This window comes from Balaenoptera musculus, chromosome 6, assembly GCF_009873245.2.
Source record: "Balaenoptera musculus isolate JJ_BM4_2016_0621 chromosome 6, mBalMus1.pri.v3, whole genome shotgun sequence".
NCBI lineage: Eukaryota > Metazoa > Chordata > Mammalia > Artiodactyla > Balaenopteridae > Balaenoptera > Balaenoptera musculus.
Window position 1 is genome coordinate 102,259,682 of NC_045790.1, and position 12,658 is coordinate 102,272,339.

The 12,658-nt window shown below is 43.1% G+C and overlaps 1 protein-coding gene across 4 annotated transcripts in view; it reads right to left on the bottom strand.

Annotated features, from left to right (window-relative positions):
* The window catches only part of CDK5RAP2 (CDK5 regulatory subunit associated protein 2), a 180,886-nt gene that overhangs the window by 98,872 nt on the left and 69,356 nt on the right, over positions 1 to 12,658 (bottom strand). For all 4 annotated transcript variants that reach the window (XM_036855793.1, XM_036855794.1, XM_036855791.1 and 1 more), the window contains exon 13: positions 901 to 1,071. In XM_036855793.1, the coding sequence (XP_036711688.1) occupies positions 901 to 1,071 (171 nt within the window). The remainder of the gene's footprint in view (positions 1 to 900; positions 1,072 to 12,658) is intronic.

Sequence of the window (12,658 nt, forward strand, 5' to 3'; positions counted from 1 at the left end):
CCACTCCTTCTCACTGAGGGATCCACTCCTGTTTTCAGCTGCACCTGGTGACCCCAGGCCAGAGCTTCTCTGGTTTAAGGTTCCCACAGAGTAAACCTCCCATATACTGCTGGGGACAATAAGGCCACCTAACTGCCCAGCATTCCAGCAACCTCTGTTGCTGACAAAGGTACCAGGTACCCCCACTGCCCGCTGAGCCTTTCTGGGTTCTGTAGGATTAATCAGCTTCTTCTTGTTGGCTTTTCAGCCCCAAGGCATGAGGCAGAGGGGAGAAAGCTGAATCCTATGTAGTTACCACTTATCATTCAGACAGCAACCTGCCCTTCCACCATTCCCATTCTCCTGGTCCTGTGAGTTTATACCTTTTCACCCCTTCACCGTCACGTTAATGAGGCTTCAGGAGGAAGCAGTGTTAAACACGCATGTTCACTCCATCAAGGTTACCTGTAATTCTGAGCTGAATCAAAACTCCAATATACCATCAAATGATAAGGGTAGTCCAAGACAAAAAAGGAACAGATAGAAGAAAAGTACAGAGGAGTGAGAGAGCATGGCACAAAGGAAAGCCAGTACCGCAGCAGAAGAAGGCTGGCGCTAGAGCAAAGCAGGCCAGGGCCTGAATCAGGCCCTGCCATTTACTAGTCACGTGACCCAGGACAACTCCCTTCTCTTCTCAAGCTTTCATTTCTCCAAACTTACCTCCCTGGTGGCTGAGGTCCAAATGACATAAAGAAAGCTCTACAGTGCTCCGATAAATAACAGTGAAGACCACACTCTTTTTTTGCCCAGCCTTACCTTTTTATAAGCATTCTGTAAAAAAGTTTAAAAAACAAAGCAAAACAAAAACAACCTATGCCGAAGTCAAAAGATTTAAATACAAAAGAAAACATGTTGTGGTACCTGAAGCAACAAGTCCTTCTGACTGGCACTTTCTGTTAAACTTCTGATCACTTGCTCTTGACTGTGCAATTTTTTATTACTTTCATTCAAAAGACTCTTGTAACGATTCTCCACTGCTTTCTCTCTTTCATTCACTTCATTGCGTAATTTCTCAACTTCATTTCTAAGGTCCTACCAGAAGAAAAAGAAAGAATGGAATTTACTTGACAAAAATTTCAAGGTAATCTTTCCCCTGTTTACCTTACTGCTGTAAGAGAGCAAGCTAAATAGATATATTTAACAAACGTGAGCTTCCTTCTCATTTAAAGTCTTATAAAAACCAACTTTTAAGAATAATAAATTTGGGGAAAGCTTCATGCACAGACATGTATCACAAAATTATTAACAATACTGAAAAACCAGAAAGAAACTAAATGTCTAGCAACAGAGAATTAATTATAAAAAGCATATGGTATAAAAAAAAAATCACAATTATGAGTAAAAACAAAGCAGGATACTATGTAATATGATGCTGATTGTTTTCTAAGCGTTTACACAAAATGTTGTCAAGGCTATAGGGAAACACACCAAAATAATGACAGCATCCCCAAGTAGAGGGATTATGGGTGACTTTGCATTGATTTTCATTTTTCTGAGTTTCTAAAATCTCTAAGTAAGTCTGTATTACTTTCATAATCAGAAAATAAAAAACTGTCTTAAAAAATGACATTTATAATAACATGGAAAATGCTCATGTTATAATGTTAAGGAAAAAAACAGAAAACAAACAGTATACAGTGTGATTTTTAACTACCTCAAAATCTGTACTATTTATAATATTGAAGCACTATTCATAACAGCAAAAGGCTGGAAACAACCCAGATGTCCACCCACGGAGGAACAAACTCTGGTGCATTCTCACAGTGGGGCACTCTGAAGCTATAAAGGAAAAGGAATGAGGACTCTACAAATATCCCGCCCTCAAGTAATCTTCTAAATATACTGCTCAGGTGGGCGTGTGGGGTGGAGGGTGGTGTGGACCCCAAGAGAAAAAAGAAGTATGTCTAGCATACTGCCATTTATTTAACCATAAATAATGGCTGCCTATATGGAAAAGGAGAGAACAAGGTACAGGAGAGAGTCAACTCATTTTACAGATGTGCCAGTGAAACTGTTTAAATGTTTTGATAATTATTTTAAAAATAAAATAATCTCCTAAAACTAAAAGCAAAAGAAACAGAAAAAGAATTTAACTGTGTATCAAGCTGACTGGTTAACCAACCAGAGAGGAATGATTTCAGTAACGTAAAAGCAGATTAGTTTGTACACCCCTAGTGGGATATTTCTCCAGTGTCAAAGGGTCTGCTGCAAAAATCGTAAACTGTTTTCAGTAATCATGTTGCAGGAAATAATATTCGTATTGTTACTCTGAAACTGTGTGTGTATAAATATATACATATTTATTAAATAAGTAATTATCACTATCATAAGAACCAAGCCTCAGAGAAAACAAATACAAATATAGAAGAAGTTAAAACATGTAATTCCAAATTTGAATTGGAAATACGAATATGAACTTGCGTTTTGTTATTTCTTTCCTTTCACTGAAAAAGCCTAGAATCAGTATCCTCCCTAGCATGCAGGCTGTAGTCTCTAAATGTCATCGCTCACCAAAAACAAAAACACAACAGGGTTCTTTAAAACAGTGGTTCTCAAAGTGTAGTCCCTACAACAGAGTTAGCAGCAGCCCCTGGGAACCGCAAATGCAAATCACTGGGCCCCAACCCACACCTATTAAATCAGAAACGCTGAAGGGAGGGAGGGAGGGCCCAACAATCTGTGTTTTAATAAGCCCTCCAGGTGATTCTAAATCACACCAGAGTTTGCCTTATAGAAAGGGATGATTCCAGGCCTGGGGCAAGGGTATATAGTATGAGCCCAGACATCTTATCATGTCAGAAAGGAAGGAAGCTGTCAAAGACTACACGTTCACGTCCAAAGAACTCAGGAATCAACTCGGATAAGCTTTTTCACTGTCGAAAGATAGGACAATTAGAATATCAAGGATAATGACAATGAATTAAAATACGTCAAAAATGTTAAAAAAGCTATGAGTTCATAATAATTTAAAAATAAAAAACCTTTTGGTCACTGTGATAGGCAGAATTATGGCCCCCCCAAAGATGTTCACATCCTAATCCCCAGAATCTCTGACTAGGCTGAATTACATGGCAAAGGGTAATAAAATTTGAAGATGGAATGGAGGTTGCTCATCAGCTGTCCTTGAAATAGAGAGATTATCCAGGTGGGCCCAATATAATCACAAAGATCCTTAAAAGTGGAAGAGGGAAGCACGAAAAAGACTCCACCAGCCATTGCTGGCTTTGAAGATGGATGGGGGTCACGGGTCCAGATGTGCAGACAGCCTCTAAAAGCAAGGAAATGGATCTTCGCCTGGAGCCTTCAGAAGGAACACAGCCCTGCCATGGTAAGACCCATTTCAGATTTCTGACTTCCAGAACTACAGGGTAGGTTTGTGTTGGTAAGCAGCCAAGAGTGTGGTGATTTGTTACAGCAGCAATAGGAAACTAATACAAGTCACCTTTGGAAGATTTTAGGGAATTCTTCCATTGTCTTTCTTGTATGAACTACACCCCAGAGTAACTAAATAGATGATGAAAAACAAATTTTTCTTCATACAAGTATACAGCTATGAAAGAAGGAATGATGAAATTAAATTATCACCATTTTGCAAACAATCATCAATGGCTCGTAACAATCACAAAAACAGGGACTATCAGATACAATGTACCTCCCATTGGAAGTACAAAGGACCACCTATGATGTAATCTTGCCAAAAAAATAAACCTGAATTTGATCGTGCACCTTATCTAACTACCAATTTACTAGAAATAAAGTCAGCAGAGAAACAAGTTGAATGACATTACAAAAATACAATCAGCAAAATCCAGAATGTGGAAAACAATAAAGGACAAATGACCCAACTTATTCAACAAATAAATTTCAAAGAAAAAAAAGGAGAGAGAACCTGTAGATTAAATAATAATTAAAAAAGTTAGGGAAGGCTAGTGTGAACTCACAAATTCATACTGATTCTACTGATTCATTCTGAGTTCATTCTAGCTTCCCTTTCTTAATACACACATACACACACACACACACACTCGCTCACACACAGAGATGGACGTAGAAATAAATACAGATGTGTATGTGCATGTATGCAAACATATTTTCAAGCTCTGTCTACTGCCAAGGCCTAGAAGTATTGACACCCCAGTAGTAGTAATGAGGATACCTGTCATTCAGATCTTGGTTCCTAAATATCATTCTCCAATAAAAGAAACCAGAGATCCTTAGAGAAATGGTTGATTCCAGGATTGGGTTAGGGAAAATACAAAAAGAGTCCAGGACATCCTGTGACCCTAACAAGTGTGGAAGTGCTCAAGAAATGTTAAAGACACAGGAATCAATTTGAAGGAGTTCCCAATGGCCATATCTGGGTCAATCTGAACAAGAAAATAAAACACGATAGTAACGGCTTAACAACCTACAGAACAGAACAAACATCCATGAGTCTATACTGATATAAACAACTATATAATAAATAACTGCAGGAGAAGGGGCAGCCCTTCGTTACAGTAGAATTACAACTAATAAGTGTAGAAGGAATGATGGAAAATCACCACTAAGCAAACACCACAGTAATGACTGTTGTAGGTAAGGGTCATCAATAAGATTCTTAAAAGTATGAGGAGAAACAAGACATTTACATAGTCTCAAAGTATTTCCCCCCAAAATACTTATCACACATGGAGAATAGTAACTTTACTGTGGAGAAACCCAGGAGACCCCCACCTTAACCAAGTGACCAACACTAACTGCACCAGAAATAAGACAGATTGACATTATGCACCTCCAGATGTGACATATCTCGTCTATGCTATTCTTGCCAAAAATGTATAACCTCAATCTAATCACGAGAGAAACATCAGACAAGCCCAAATTGAGGGACAGTAACAAGATAACTGATCAGTACTCTTCAAAGGAGTCAAGGTCACAAAAGGCAATGACTTGAGCAACTGTCCCAGATTAGACAAAATTAAGGAGACATGACAATTAAAGGCAATGTGGATCCTGGACCAGAAAAGGGGCATCAATGGGAGAACTGGCAAAACTCAAATACAGTCTGCAGATAACAATATTGTATCAGTGTTAATCTCCTGATTCTGTTGAGTGTTCCATAGTTATGTAAAACGTGAACATTGGGGAAGCGGGACGAAGGATATATAGGAACTCTGTTATTATTTCGAATCCTTATGTCTAAAATTATTTCAAAAGTAAAACTTTTTAAAAAAGAGACTTATCAATCAGTACAACATCCAGATCATGATTTGAACAAACTGTTTACAACAATTTTTAAATAAGACAGGGAAATCTAAACATTAATTGGCTAGTTGGTAATATCAAGAAATTATTAATCTTTTTGAAATGGAAAAAAAAAATTTTTTTTTAACATACTGAAAAACCGATGAAATAATATGCCTGGGAATTGCTCAAAATACTTGAGTGTTGAAAGAGAGGGAGTTGGGAGGAGGCTATAGATGAAACAAGGTTGGCTATGAGTGTATGAGTGCTGAGCTGGGTGACAAGTACCAGAGGGTCAATGTACTATCCTCTCTCCTTTTCTGTGCATTTGCGTTTTTCTTTAATAAGTACTTTTTTTTTAAAGCAATGATTAAAAACCTGAAAGAAATTACCAAAACGCATGATTATGGGTGATCTTTCCAATTATTTTTTTCTCAATTTTTAAAATATTTTATACTAAGTATAGACCACAGTCATAATGGGGGATAAAGTAAACATTTTTAAAGTAACATTTTTTAAAAAGAGAGAAACCACTTCAAAAATTAAATGTTACTTTTTTTCTTGGGCAAACAGATGATGATAAGATTGTCCTAAGCCTTTAATCCAAAACAACGGGGACCAAGAACCTATCATGAATTATAAATGTAAATAGAAATTCAATTCTAAAGGGAGGAAAGAAGATCTTATTACACAAATAATACTAAGGCAACAGTAACAGAATTCTAAAGCTAAAGAATAAAAACATTCTCCCACAATACAGTTGGGCCAACAAATTAAGCCATTTTCCCACTGCAGACGTTCCTGTCAGCCCTTGTCCATCTGCAGCCATAATTTTTATACAATTTTAACTTTGGTTTGGATTTTTTCCCAAAAATGTTACTTTATTCCATTACACCATGAGCTACAAAGAGCACACACCAGTTAAACAATGATGACACGTAAAGAAAAAATCTTTAAAGTTAAAAAGAAAAGTTTAAGAGTATAACGTCCAGAAAATAATTGTTTAAAAAAAAGAAGTACAAAAGACGGAGGTCCACGGAGCTGCTGCGCCTGAGCTTACAACGTGGCTCTCCTCCTCTGAGTCCAGGAGAAAGGCTAGATGAGGTCACCGGGTGATGCTGAGTGAAGATACCACACAGTCTTCCTATCTATCCATTGTAATGAGAGTATCCTGCCTCTCCTATTTCCCCACCGTCTCTGTCTGCTCTTACGGGTAATAGAGCAAAGAATAGCTCTGTGCATAAAACAGGTTTTTTCTAACTTCTGGTTTGTTTTCTTAGGCTAAATCTCCAAGAGTGGAATTACTAGGCCAAAGAGTAATAATAGTAAGCATGGTTCGAGGATTCTCTCTACAAAAGAATTCACTTTCTTCCCAAAAGACAGTGGCTGAAATGCCACCAACAATGCCTAAGTTTCTTGCTTCACCACAACCTCACGAGCACTGCTATCTTCTTAAATCTTTGCTAACTGAATTGGTATCAAGTGGTCCTTCACCAGAGTTTGAACGCGCATGTCTCTGATGGCCCCCACCATCAGCGTTGATATATCTGACTATCTGGATTTCCCCTTGTGCAAACTGTCTTCAGCCATTCATGAAAATAGTTTCGAGGACGGTTCTACGGAAAAGCCGATCTCTCAAGAATCGCCCACGGTGAGCGTACACAAGCACACACACACTCGCACACTCTCTCACAGTCCCCCGACACCAGAAAGGCCACCAGGACAAAGTCCATCTGTCTTACTAATGCTACCAGAAAACAGGCAGATGATGAACGTTTCGTGATCGTTCTGCCTTCCTGACCGCTTAGCGAGCTGTCCTAGTCCGAAGGAGGACGTGCGCAAGCGCAGAGGAGCAGCCACGGCTGGTGGGCAGTAGCGTGGGACCGCCCACACCCGGGACCGCCCACACCCAGGACCGCCCACACCTGGGTTCCATTGGTAAGAAAAGCTGCGGTATGTCAAATCACATTAACCCACGTAACCTTCGCAACCCACGTGGCCTGCAAGGCTTTACTCCACCTGGACCCCCACTACCTCGCTGACCTCTTGTCCTGCTGCTCTCCCCTCGCTTGTTCTGCTCTGGCAACCCCGGCTTTCTTGCCGTCTCTCTTACGTGCCACATACACTCCCAGCTCAAGGCTCTTCTACTTGCTCCTCTCTCTGCCTGGAAAATTCCCCAAGGCTGCTCCCTCACTTCCATCAAGTCTGAGCTCAGATGTCACCTTCTCAGTCCAGTCTTCCCAAGCCCGTCCCACCTGAAATAACCACCACGAGTCCCACCGCAACCTCACTCCCCATAGCCCTTCCCTTCGTTATTCTTCCTCATAGCATCTGCTAATACGGTGTTTAATTATGTGTATGTTTTGGTTGTAGTCTCCCCTGCCAGGATGTAAGCTCCATGAAAGCAGGGATTTTTGTGTATTTTGTTTACTGTTGTATCTCCAGCACCTAGAATGGTACCTGGCACATAGTAGGCACTCATGGCAGATTTAAGATAGCCATAAATTCTTTGACCTTCCCACTGAAAGGTGTGGCGTCTGTGTCCCCTCCTATTAAGTCTGGGCAGTGCGGTGACTACCATGACCAACAGAATATGGCAGAAGTGACACTAAGCCAGTTTCTGGGTCCAGGCTTTAAGAAACTGGCAGCCTCCAACTCGTGTCTCTTGGAACTATGAGTCACCATCCAAAAAGCACGACTACCCTAATGCTGCCATGCTGGAGAGGCCACACACAGGTGCTCCAGTTGACAATCCCAGCTGTGTCAGCTTTCCAGCCATCCCCCAAAAGGCAGCAGACATGTGAGTGAAGAGCCATGGATCCTCCAGACCAGCCCATCCACCAGCTGAGTGCCATGAGTGACCTGGGCCATGCAGAGCAGAAAATCACCCAGCTGAGCCCTGCCCAAACCCTTAAGCCACAAAATCATGAGATATAATAAAATGGTAATGTTTTGAGACACCAAGTTCAGGGGTAATTTGTTATGTAGCAATAGATAACCAAAACAGCACTCAGTAAATATTTGTTGGATGACTGAATAAACGAAGGAGGTAGATGGGACTGCTCCCATTTTATGAACGAGGAAACAGCTCCAGATAGGTAAAGTAATTCTCCCAAAACCACAGTCACTAAGGCACAGCACCTGTCTGATTCCAAGCCTCTCAGTTCACTTCCACACAATGACAAGGGTTTGGATTTCTTCGTTATCAGCCACTAATGCAATGATCCCAATCCACTCAATGGTCATCTGACACTTGCTTTTAAACAAACCTCCCCCTGAACACTGCTGAGAAAGGGACCATGAAATCTTTTGTTAAGCCACTTAGGTATATCTTTAAATTCACAATAAATTCACCTGCCATCCTAGAAAGATCCTGTCTACTTTTTAATTTTAAAATGTGTATTATGCTAAGTAAAAAGTATACACTGCTCATGTACACAGTAATTACAGGTCCACTTACATCATTTCCCAGATTCAGTTCCCTCCTTTATAAAACACCTATCAGACCCGTATTTTGACGTCTGGTCAAGTTTTTGTGTATGTGCGTGTGTTCGGCAATCGTTTATTCCATTCTCCAGTTCTTGTTTGTTTTTTGTTTTTTTTTAATTCAGCAACCTAGGTTAACAACTTCTTACATGTTTTAAGTGATAAAAGCCACTATGTTGTTGCTTTTCTCCCTCATATATCCCTCAACCTAATAGAGCTGACAACATGAAAACAACGCACCTGTTCCAGGATCCCACCAAGGACGTGTAGTTTTGTCATACCTCCAGATTGGGGGCTTCTTAACCTGAGGGCCACTGAACAGGTCCCTGGGAGTCCATGGAAATTTGTTCATTTGTACATTTTGGGGGGTAGAGTGCTCTCAGCATAAATCAGGAGTTCAAGGAAAGTCAGGACACCAAAGAGTACAAACTGTTTCTCTTATTATAAGCTTAGTAACAGAACTACTATTTACCAGGGCCAAGGCACTTTTACATAAAACATCTCTAACTCTTAAAACTGCCTACACAGTAAGTATTATTAGTCCTGTGTTTACAGAGAGGAACCTAGGGCTTGTAGAGACTAAAAGATTTTCACAAAGCTTTACAACAAGAAAGTTCTGGTGCTGAAATTCAAACCCAAGTCAGTTTGACCTCACATTCTGTGCTCTTCCCATTCAGCTGCACTACTGGTAAAACCAAAGAAAGTATAAAACCACCCTGCGACACGGGCTTCCACTGGTCAATAATCCACTCCCCGGAGCTAACTTTATAGTTTCTCAAGGACTCGGGATGGATGGACTAAACCAGCTAATGAACGAGGCAGGACCAAGGATCTCGGACCTCACATGAAGAGCAGTCGGAGAAGGCTTGAAGTCAAAGGACCACTGCAGGGAGGGGGGAAATGTGTGCCAAGGTGGCCTTGAGGAGGAGTGGCTGCCATGGCAACACAGAGACAGCTGATGGGCTCGTGGGCTCGGCACCAGCAGAGTTATAATAAATGTTTAGGGGAGGTATGGAAACGGCATGTCTCGCCTGAGCAAAACAATCAGAAACGAAAATTGATAAACTTGGGTGGTTTCCCCAAACCTCCTTCAATATTTCTGGGCTGTGAAGACAGGCAGACCTAGCCTTGAATCCTGGCTCTACTGCTAACTAGCTGTGCGGCCAGAGATGGCTAACTTAAATCTTTGTTTCCTTTGCAGTAAATGGAGATACTAATATAGATTCCTAGCATCCTTGGAGGGTTAATTGAGAGATGGGTGCCCGGCACAGAAGCTGGTGCCCAGGAGATGATACTGTGTCACCTCCGCCTCTCCCTACAGCCCCCACCCCCCACCCCCGCTCCAGAATGGCCTCTCCTCCCACGCTTCCTCGGCTGGGCACAGCATCGCCATCCAAGGTTCAGCTCTTCCCCCAGCCTCTCACACACACCTCCTCATCCAACAGGAGGCCCAGGCCTGAAGGTCCAGCGCAGCCTCCACACAGAGCCCGTGAGAGATGAAGAGTGAGGCTCTGATGCTTCCACACGGCCACGAGTGCCCAGGTCCTGCCCTGCCATCCAACTCCTACTGCCCTCCCCACACGCCCAGAGTTCTCAGAGGCACTGAACGTAAGAAACAATCGCAGACTGAAAAGCAAAGTACAAGTCTGGACAATCTCATATCCAGAGTAGAGCTTTCTAATAAAATTGAGGGCTGTTTATTTTTTGGGGGGTGGGGGCAGGGGCAGGGGGGAACAGGGAGGGGATATGCAGCTTAAGGGAGCCGTCCGAGTCCTCTTACTCAAGTAGAGGCAGAAGTGGAAAAAGAAGACGACTGGGGAAATGAGGACGTCAGCCGGCCCAGCAAGGGCCAAGCCCGGCTAGGTCTGCAGCAGGAAAGCAGAAGAATCCAGAAGCTGGGTTCTTAAGGTCCAGTAACCCATGAGCAAGGACGGCCCCATGAATCTCCCGGACTCTGATTAAGCAGATCAGCCCCTCCTCCTCCCTGGAGGAGGCATTAGAAGGGAGGACGGGCGAAGCTGAAGCACTGGGGGCAGAGAGAGAAGTATCCCCTCCCTCCCTCCAGCCCACCGCACTGCCTTCTTCAGCACGTGGCTCCCATCTGGTCGACGGCAACCGCTGTCTAAGTGCTCTCCTGACTCTGCGTTCACCCACCAAACCACATACATTCCTTTGATCATTACATCTCTGCCCAGAACCCTTCAGGGACTCTGAGTTAACTGCAGGACGAAGCTACCTAACAAGCAGTCACTCTGGGCTCCCTCCGGTGGGCTCCCTCCAGCGGCCCCAGCTTACCTTCTATCTAGCCTTATCTCACCCAACTGCTCCATCAGTGCTCCAGGCCCCCACCTGCCTCCACCCCGTCCCCTCCATCTGGAAACAAAATAATAACATCTCCCCAATTCTGCCTGGAGACAGCACGCTTATCTTACAAGGGCCAATCCAAGGGCCACCCCTTCGAACAAGGCCCTCCCTGATTACCCTGGCCCTCAGCAATCATCCTCCCAAAATGCTACCCACCACTTTTTTCTATAAACCTCTACAGCATTTCGGAGAGTGCTGGGCACTTTACATCCATCACACCTCATCCACCTCTCACAGCAGCCCTACGAAGTAGAGGTTCTGATTACACCCATTTTACCAGTCAGGAAACTGCAGTTCAGAGAGCTCAAGCAACTTAACCAAAGTAAAAAGTGGTGGAATCAGGATTTAAAGCCAGGTCTATCTGTGTTCTTTTTACTAAACTAGTGGTTTTTCAAACCGAGCTTGCGAAGCCCTCGGATTAGCAATGCCCAAGCCTGGCCGGCTATCAGCATCATCTAACTACATGTTCCCGGGCCTTCCTCCAGAAACTGAGTCGGTTGGCTGGGGAAAAGCATGGAAATTTATATTTGGTTTTAATGCAGGAATCTGCAGAGCTCCCTTACGTACATCTGTTTATTTGCTTCTGAACAAAGAGACAAGGGGAAAAGTTTGAAGACCCCTATCCTACACCAGGCCACCATCTTGCTTTAAAGTGAGAGTGGCCCCAGCAAGTCTGCATGATGCCATGAGCTGAGCTGCCTCAGTTTCCACCCAAACGGGCCACATTCCTTGAAGATCCCCAGGCACACTCTGGGCCAGCACTGAGCTGAGCGTTGCCTTTGCATATCAGAGCTCTCTTAGAGCAGTTTTGTTTTTTTTTTTTAAAGTGGGCTGTACGAAAAATAAAATATCCCTGTAATCTTAGAATCACGTTAGAAATGAAAAGCCAGGCCCTCACACTTCCTTCTCCAGGCAGCTGGTTTGTTTTATCTCTAGCCAGATGGAGAATGAGAAGGTTCTCATCCATCAAATTTCCATCTTATCAGGTTTCACTGTGAGAAAGCTTGTCAAAGTGCTCAGTGGTTACCTTTAAATATACAAAGGAAACTTCTCCAAAATCTTAATGAGGTACAGACACTCAGTGATGTAAGAATCTCCAGAATTAGCAGGAGATACTGGCGTTCCAGCCACGCTCTGTGGAGCCTCGTGGCTCCTGGGGGCTGAGGCAGGAGCGGGACGAGGTGGGGAGAGAGGGGCTCCCAGGCCTCCTACCTCACCTCACCCCACCCTGAGCAGCGCCACTTTTCTATGTTTTCTCTCCAGAAGAGTTCATTTGAACAAAGAATTCATATGCTCAAAATATAAATAAACAGAAACCACTGAAATGAGACAGTCCTTGCCAAAGAGACCAACAAACATGCGTGGTACTGGCTGCGAGCGGTGCAGTTCTGAGCAGGAAGCTCCGTGTAAGCTCCACCAGGAAGCTGGGCAAGAACGAACGGACAAAGGCGGGGAAGCTCAAGCTGCGCAGGGGTCGAGGCCCAGCTGTCAGGCAGCAGGCGAGGCACCACACGTCTCTAAAAGCCCACCTGAACGATGCAGC